Genomic DNA, 8,552 nt, shown 5'->3' with positions numbered 1-8,552 from the left:
TTGCATTTTCTGTTAAGCATAGTCGTACCAAAGTTAAATGGTTTAATGGCATATTCTCCCTTGTATTCAAGTTGTAAAAGAGTTGTAGGAGGGTGCTCAAGAATATATAATATAAAAACAATTTTTTGAACTTCGTGATGCACTTTTAGCCATTTTTAGGTCATCTAATGAATAGAAATAGTTGTGATTTTCTTTTACAAAAAGTAAACGGTTTGATTACGTGTTAATAGGACGTTTTAATAGGACCGTTTGCTTTTGATATAAAATGATCAATTGACCTTCGGCCCACTGAGTTGTACAATTATCATCATTGGAACCCTATCCTAACTATCTAATTTGTTAGAGGTTGTCACATCTTAAAATATTCACAAATATAATGCATCATTGTTGTTAGGTTTTGCTTGTGACCCTGTGCGCCGACGCTGTCTTATTGCATTTGAGAAAATTGTGGGTTGCCTTCGCGGGTGTACATATATTTTAGTTCTCTCTCGGCATGCACACTCAACTGTCGTCTACATGCTTAACAGAACTCCTTTTAAATTTGTGCTGTCCATGTCGTCCACATGCTGCACCCAATGTCGTCCACATGCCGCACCCAATCGAACTTGTTTGTATCAATATGTCGATGAATTGTTCAATACTGTCACAGGGTTAGGAGTTGATTATAAATACATTTTTAGGATTTGGGTATCACCTACCTGCAATTTTATTTCAGCAGTCAGGCCAGAGAACTTGTATTTCAATGTAGATATAAAATAGATACATGTTAGCATCGAAAAGAAACCATTAGTGCTTGACTACTGCAAGCGAATCCAGACTCGCCCGAGTATCCAAGTTTCGGTGATCAAGCTCGCAATCTTAAAAGAAGTTAAAAAATCCATAAAATAAAAAAAATTTATTTGTAATATGTTCTTTTATAGTTTCCATCATTTTGGCAAATGTTATGAATAATTATTTTTATATTTTTTTTGGATTATTTTAAAAAGTCACAAGTTAATTTTTCAGAATCCATTTTTTCCATATATTCTTAATATCAGTTAGATGTGTTTTGTTTAATTTTACTTCTAAACATATTTTTTATATTTCTTGGGATCGTTTTGTATTTTTTATTTTTTAACACTTTTTAGCCTGGTCAAGACCTGCTGCCCAACTTGGGCCAAGTAATTTGGCCCGTCCCTGTGGCGGGTTCTGGGACTGAGTCCTGCTTTCCTACACTGGTTCCATGCACTTGAGGAGGTTAAGTCAAAAAGTTAGGGTCCTAAAGGAGTAGTGAGTAGATGAGTTAACTGGTCCAGGGAGGGTCTGACATGCTCCAGCGGGAGCATCCATTCTTTTGTCGCAAGGCATCTGTATGTTACAACCTTCTCCGTGGCTTCCCGCCTTCATCCACAGTTGAACAAATCCACGCTCAGGTCGTCATTCATGGCCTCTCAGACAACGCCTTCTTGGCCACCCATCTCCTCAAATCCTATGCAAAAGCTGGTCGCGTTTGCGATGCTCGCCTTCTTTTCAACTCTCACTCTAAACCGGACATCTTTCTCTGCAACGCCATTATCAGAGCTCATACCCACTTTGAGCTATGGCCCCAAGCTCTGCAACTCTATCTGCAGATGCGACGAAAAGGCGTTCTTCCTGATCACTTCACCCTTCCTTTTGTTCTCAAGTCCTGTGCTGCCCTTTCGGCCATCAACAATGGAAAGAAGCTTCAGCGAACTGATTGGAAATTTGAGCTAGCCGACATTATTGAGGAGGATAAGCTTCAACAGAGCAATCTACGACTTGGGTTGTCGGCCACCAAAGAGGGTCAGAAGATTCATCAATGGTCGGTCATTAGTGATGGTGAGAAGCTTAAACAAACTCCTCTACAACTTGGTTTATCGGACATTAGTGAGGGGGAGAAGCTTCACAAAACCGCTCTGCAACTGAGATTATCGGCCATTAGTGATGGTGAAAAGCCTTCACAAAGCAATCCGCAAACTGGGTTGTGTGCCACTAGAGAGGGCAAGAAGCTTCACAAAACCGCTCTGGAGCTTGGGCTGGAAAGCAATGTCTATATAGCAACAGCCTTGTTGGATTTCTATGCAAAGTCAGGGGATATGGACGCTGCATACAAGGTATTCGATGAGATGCCTCAGAAAGATGTGGTCACTTGGAGTGCTATGATTGCAGGTTACAGTGAGCTTGGGGACTCCAATAAAGCTCTAAGAATGTTTCAGAAAATGAGATCAGCCCCTGATTGTGAATATAATGAAGTAACCATTTTGGGTTTGATCCCTGCTTTTAAAGGGTCAGTCAAGCTTTGCAAGTGGGTTCATGGGTTGGTGCTCAAATCAGGCCTGGGTTCATTTCACCTTGTCGTAACTACGCTAATTGATGCATACGCAAAATGTGGAGACCTACTGTCCTCTCGAGAGCTTTTCAATCAAGTTCCTCTCAAGAACATAATCACTTGGGGATCCATGATCAATGGGTATTCAGAAAATGGCCATGCTTTTGAAGCTTTAGACCTCTTTTATACAATGTTGGGCTCGTCAGGTTTAGATCCAGATCATGTAATGGTGGCGTGTGTGCTCCAAGCCAGTGCACACTTAGGCTCGGTGCACCATGGGAGTCGGGTCCATGCCTATGCGACCAAATACGGGCTCGTGTCTCACTCCCTGCTGGGGTCTGCCCTAATTGACATGTATGCAAAGTGTGGGTGCTTAGAGAGTTCGCTATTGGCCTTCAAAGAAGTTAGTAAGAGAAACGTTATCTCATGCACCGCAATGATCAGTGCATATGGGATGCATGGTTATGGAAAGGAAGCCATCAAGCTCTTCAAAGAGATGGAACTGGAGGGGATTGAACCAGATGGGGTCGTTTTTCTAAATGTTATATCTGCATGTTCGCACTCGGGTTTAATAGAAGAAGGTTTACATTGTTTCCAAAAGATGGTTGATGTGTATGGGATCATGCCATGTCCAAAGCATTATGCGTGCATGGTGGACCTTCTAGGGCGAGCAGGGCTCACAAATGAGGCAGTCGTAATCATTGAGAGGATGCCTCATGCACCAGATGCTTCCATGTGGGGTGCTTTGCTTTCAGCCTGTAGAAACTGTGGGGCTATTGGAGTTGCAGAGATGGCTTTTAGAAAGTTGGTTGACTTGGATTCATGTGATAGAGAGTATTATGTGCTCTTGGCTAATGCATATGCTGCTTCTGGGAGATGGCGTGATGTTTCTAGAGTGAGAAAGAGCATGAGAGAGAGAGTGGTCAGGAGCAAAACACCAGGGTGCAGTTATATTGAAGTGAATTGCAGAGTTCATGTGTTTTATGTTGGCAATACTTCTCACCCGGAGTCAGAGAACATATACTGCATGCTGGAGAGTATATTTGGGCAAGCGAAATTCAAAGAAAATGGATTTGAACTTTGAAGCGGGGGTAAGTAAAATTAGAGTCGCTTAAGATTTTCATATGGAGGGATCTCCTTAGTGCAATGAGAGCAGGAGAAAGGGACACGCTAAAACAAGCGAGGAGTTGGGTCTCTTGAGATTTGAAGCATTCATCCACACTACCTACAAAAGATGGGTGGCACGGCAATATCTGCAGTTGTCTCCCTGCCCTTGGAGAGAGAGGGAGAGAGAAGAAGTTGACACATTTTGCATATATTGCAAATGTAATTTAAGTCATTATGTGAACTTATTCAAAAAATTTATTGAAAGGTATTTAACCCATCTTATTCATAGTGTTATAATTGCTTCTAAATTTCTAAATGTACAGAATATGTGGCTATTAATCTTAATTCATAGAATATAACTAGTGAAGTACTTACCAGCAAAATATCCAAGAATAGATCATTAGATTCCTCATTACATGCTTCAAACTAGCCAAATTTGAAAAATAAATCATGGAAGAGGAATCTGAACCTCCCAAATATTTGAGCACTTTGATGGCCATATTCCACATGCACTTTTTGAGACAAATGTATTCATAAACCATTGATGCCTCTAGATCATACCTTTTTTTTCCTTTTTTTTTGGGAGACAAGTTGACTTTGTATCATGTATATGTGAAAAGAAATTACCGGACTGCAAGGAGGAGTGGTAAAAAAATGTGCTTTGTCACTTGAGAAAGAGCAAGAGCAGCAGAGGAAACAGAGACCCTCACTCCAGTGGCAGAGGTGCTGCGAATGGGGTTTTGCAAGCATGTCTTCCATGGAATGGACCTCGCATCAGGTTTGTCAGAAGGAGACATTTTGGTGTGAGAAGGAATATTTTCATCAAATACAGGCTGTCTTCAAGCGCCTAGATTATATTTGACTGAAATATTTGGATAAACCAATCATTAGTTCAAGTGATTGTTATTAAGTAAAGACAGCAAAATAAATAAATTAATTAAAAGTAAAAAAAATGAAATAGATACATGTTTACCACAATGTGATTTCAAGGGTCCCAATACCCACCTGCCTACAGAACCTAAAAAAAATACATAAATAAATGCACGTTGCTTGGGACAACCCAAAAAGAATGAAAGAAAACAAAGAAAAGAATTACATCCATACTGATAATGCTTAGCCAACCGATTGGCATCTCCATTGGCTCATTGAAGTTCATGTGCACTCCTCTTTTTCATTGTTTACACCAATCCTTTGCCTCTGCTAGGATATCTGACACTCTCCATTTGGATGGACATGGACATTGCAATCCTATGTTAGAGAAACCACATCACTTCTGAAATTTGAACAACCATTTCACCACTTGGAATCTAATATGATCACAAAGATAAAAACATTGTATAGCATCGAAAGGCTATCAGGAAACATTACCAGTAGCTTGCATCCATTTGCTTTGGTGCAACAAACACTCTTTTCCCTTAAAAAATTTGTTCTATGTTTTCACCAATAATCTCCACAAGAGCACGCACCATCCTTGAAATGGTGAAACCTCTTCACATCTCTCACAATGATCTCTCTACCCACAATTTTCGATATCAACTTTGTAGCAACATGGCAATCTCCACAAACCCGAAGGTTCTTGGTGACTCGGATTCTAGACCCAGCGCATGTGTTCAAAAGTGCAAATGCTATAGCCAGTCTCTCACTATGGTTGCATAACATGTTTTCTTTTACATCCTCTGCTACGTCATGTAGCACTGATGCAGTGTCTGGCATATAACCAACTGCCCTCATCTCGGAATCCAACCTCCCCAATTCCTTCTTGATCATTTCGTATTGAGGGTGGGTCTTGTCCTCCACTAGAAATCCATGTAGCTTTCCCTTAATCTCCACTACGCTGTACCCCGGGGTTTTCTTCATCCCCATCTTCTTCGTTATTGCCCTCACCTCTGCCACCTCTTCCCACCTGATTAGAACGAATGAACAAGTAAAACACATGAGGATATGAACCATTATGACTTATGAGAGTCCAAGTCTCAAGCTATTTACAACAAAGATACAACTAGAAGATATATATACATTTTTTTGAATGTGTTAACCTTTAATTGAAGAGAAGATAAGGACAAGATCTTGGCAATCCACAAAAGAAGGATGCTCAAGGAGAAAGCCAAAACACGGAATCAAAATCCTCTTTTAAGAGGTTACGGTGAGTCACAGCAACCTAGAAAAACAAGTCGATCCAACAAAAAGCCAAAAAACTATAAATCAAAACTCCAAAACAAGTGCTAATCGATTGCCATCGCTGCTGCTTCTTTGGCTGATATAATAAATTGACATCATGAATAGACATTAGCCACCATATTTTCAAATCGTCCTGTATATCAATGTTCGTGGCACGGTTTAGAGCTTCTTGATGCATATGCATCCACATAAATACCACACTAAATCTCATACTAGTTAAAAGCTATATTATCAATTGGGTAAGGTAGTAGGCATCTGCCCACTCATGCATCCACCCTTCAAAAGACATCTTGGAGATGGATAGAAAATCTATAATCAACCTCCCCAATCATGAATCTGATTAAAAAAAAGGCGGGGAGGGGGGAATTTGAGTCTAAATATGGTACATCTTGTACCCTTTTTTTTGAGATTGTTAACATTTGTATTGATAAGAGAAAAAGCATCTTGTACCCCTTTTTTTGGACCATTAAATTCAATTCTTCAAATATCATCAGATTTGCATGATTTTTGAAGGGTTTCAGGCAGAAATGGATATGCAAAGATTTGGAATGTGCTTTGAGTCCTACCTCTAAGGAAGAGCAAAGAGGATGCATGCGTTCACTGTCGCACAAAGCACTTTTCATATCTATGCTCAATAATAAATGTGGAAAGTATACAAGATAAAAAAAGCATGCAATAACATCACCTTTTGGCCATAGCGAAAACATTTGAAGCCAAGGCATACATGCCCGGATCATCAGGTTTTAGGTCACAAACAATTTTAGCTATCAACACCCCTAATTTGGTTTCCTTATAGTTCCGACACCCTGCAAGCAACGCACCCCACACACTTATCCCAGGCTCAAACTCCATTGACTGGATAATATTGTAGGCTTTTTCAAGCTGGCCAGCACGAGCGAGTAGATCAACCAAGCATGCATAATGCTTCTCATATGGTGATATGTGAAACTCTCTCACCATCCTGTCAAACCAAATCATGCCCTCTTCCACCAAGCCTGCATGGCTGCATGCCGATAACAAAGAAGCAAAGGTGGCATGGTCGGGCTTACTGGGTGTCTCTAGCATTTGAGTAAATAGAGAAAGAGCAGCCTCACCATTACCATGCATACCATAACTTGAGATCATGGCATTCCAAGCAATGGCATCCCTTGAGCTAATCTGGTCAAACAAAACGTGAGCTTTTCCAAGACTACCACATTTGGCATACATGTCCACAAGAGCGGTGCCTGAAACCACATCGAATTCTAAGGTTTTCATGACAAAGCAATGCACAGACTTGCCATGGTGCAAAAGCCCGAGGTGTGAGCAAGCCAAAAGAACACTCACAAGTGCCACCACATCAGGTGAGAACCCCTCCTCTTGCATTTCTATGAAGAATGATATAGCATCTGCTGCAAACCCATTTTGTGCATAGCCTGAAACCATTGCACTCCATGAAACCAAATTTCTATCATCCATTCTATCGAACATTCTTTGAGCACGCTCCAAGAACCCGAATTTCACATACAAATCCACCAAACTTGTCTCTAAGACCACATCAACCTTTATGTCTCTCCTTATAACGTACCCGTGAATCGACGAACCCAATTTCACAACACCCAAGTTTGTGCAAGCTTGAACCAAGCCCACCATAACCACTGAATCAGCCCTCACTCCTTCATATTCCATTTCCCGAAATACAGCAAAAGCTTCATTTCCAAACCCATTTTGTGAATACCCAGTAACCATAGAAGTCCAAGACACGAGATCTCTCTTCGTCATTTCGTCAAACACTCTGCGCGCTTCACAGAGTCGACTGCACTTCGCATAGAGGTTGAGGAGACCGGAGCCAACAAAGACGTCACGCACATGGCCACACTTAGCAACGCGCGCATGCACCATGAGTCCCGTTTCATGGGCCAAGAGGCGCGTACAAGCCTTCAGGGCAAGCGTGTAGGTGGAGCTATCAGGCCTCAAGCTACGGGCAAGTGCGCGAGCGTATAGGTCCAAGGCCTCGCGCGCCTGGCCATGGCCTATGCACGCGACCAAGAGCGCGTTCCATGAGGCGAGGGCCTTGTGGGGCAGAGAGAGAAAGGCTTGGCGCGCGTGCGCGAGGCCTAATACGCCCGCGTATGAGGCCACGAGTTGGGCCTCGCACACAGGGTCGAGGCTCTGGGTCACGAGCAGGTGGGCGTGGGTTTGGCGTAGGGCTTCCGGGGTTTTGCATGATTTCAGGAGGGCCATCAGGGGCTAGAGAGGTATCATTGGTGGTGGTGTAAATGGGGAAGAAGTGAGATGGCAATGATTTCCAAGTTGGTGGTCATATGTTAGGAGTTCAACTGACGGATATTTAGGGTTTGAAGTTTAAAAAAGTAATTTGTAGCTTAACCCTATCGATTTTTTTTGGTGACGATACTTCTTTGGCAAAAACAAATTTCCCTCCTCCTTTTTTTTTTTTTTTTTTTTTTTAAGTATTTATTTATTTATTTAGAATAAAAAATCTATACCCCTGCTATAAATACATGTCATTGTTATAAATAAGTTCTAACGTTTGATTCTTGCATTTCATTTGTTGTATGTTATGAACTTTTCAATTATATATAGCATAGTAATACCTGATATCATTAAGAGTGTCAGTTGGAATAAGCTCATTGATCATTAAAAAAAGGGTAAAGCTTGATGCTGCTCTATCCACCATTGAGGTGTTGGAGAGCGTATATTTTGTGGTGATTATTCTAATGAGTTTTTGCCTATAAAAGAGGGTTAGGATATTCGCTTGAGCTTACTTATGGTTTCTTTACCGCAATGAAACGTACTTGGCTTTATGATAACATCACTTACCCCAAAAGACCAAAACAATTGGTTTCGATAGATCTCTACTCGAAATCAAGTTTTTACCCCATTAGAATAAATATTCATTTGTATGGGAAATAGACTTAATTATTCCATGAATGGTTTC

At 41.1% G+C, this 8,552-nt stretch overlaps 2 protein-coding genes across 15 annotated transcripts; one reads left to right on the top strand and one right to left on the bottom strand.

Moving 5' to 3' along the window:
• Nucleotides 1-234: 234 nt before the first annotated feature.
• On the bottom strand, nucleotides 235-7,895 carry LOC18421821 (putative pentatricopeptide repeat-containing protein At3g25060, mitochondrial). Of its 14 annotated transcripts, none has more exons than XM_088853621.1 (5): nucleotides 6,300-7,895; nucleotides 4,805-5,339; nucleotides 4,533-4,684; nucleotides 4,064-4,298; nucleotides 235-698 (listed from the first exon to the last, which is right to left on the bottom strand). In XM_088853621.1, the coding sequence occupies exons 1-2, from the start codon at nucleotides 7,835-7,837 to the stop codon at nucleotides 4,874-4,876; spliced, it is 2,004 nt and encodes a 667-aa protein (XP_088709747.1). In that variant the 5' UTR covers nucleotides 7,838-7,895; the 3' UTR covers nucleotides 235-698; nucleotides 4,064-4,298; nucleotides 4,533-4,684; nucleotides 4,805-4,873. The 14 variants fall into 14 exon arrangements, with proteins under 14 accessions (XP_088709747.1, XP_088709752.1, XP_088709754.1 ...); XM_088853626.1 differs by having other exon boundaries at nucleotides 4,541-4,684; XM_088853628.1 differs by lacking the exon at nucleotides 235-698 and adding an exon at nucleotides 4,402-4,454 and having other exon boundaries at nucleotides 3,766-4,298; nucleotides 4,541-4,709.
• Nucleotides 1,308-3,718, top strand: LOC18421820 (putative pentatricopeptide repeat-containing protein At3g11460, mitochondrial). The gene has a single exon (XM_011622431.3). The coding sequence runs from the start codon at nucleotides 1,308-1,310 to the stop codon at nucleotides 3,411-3,413; it is 2,106 nt and encodes a 701-aa protein (XP_011620733.2). The 3' UTR covers nucleotides 3,414-3,718.
• Nucleotides 7,896-8,552: the final 657 nt, after the last annotated feature.

Source organism: Amborella trichopoda, chromosome 12, assembly GCF_054954075.1.
Source record: "Amborella trichopoda isolate Santa Cruz 75 chromosome 12, AtrichopodaSantaCruz75HAP2 v2.0, whole genome shotgun sequence".
NCBI lineage: Eukaryota > Viridiplantae > Streptophyta > Magnoliopsida > Amborellales > Amborellaceae > Amborella > Amborella trichopoda.
Note: the sequence above shows the minus strand (reverse complement) of the source record. Positions and strands in the feature narration are given on the sequence as shown.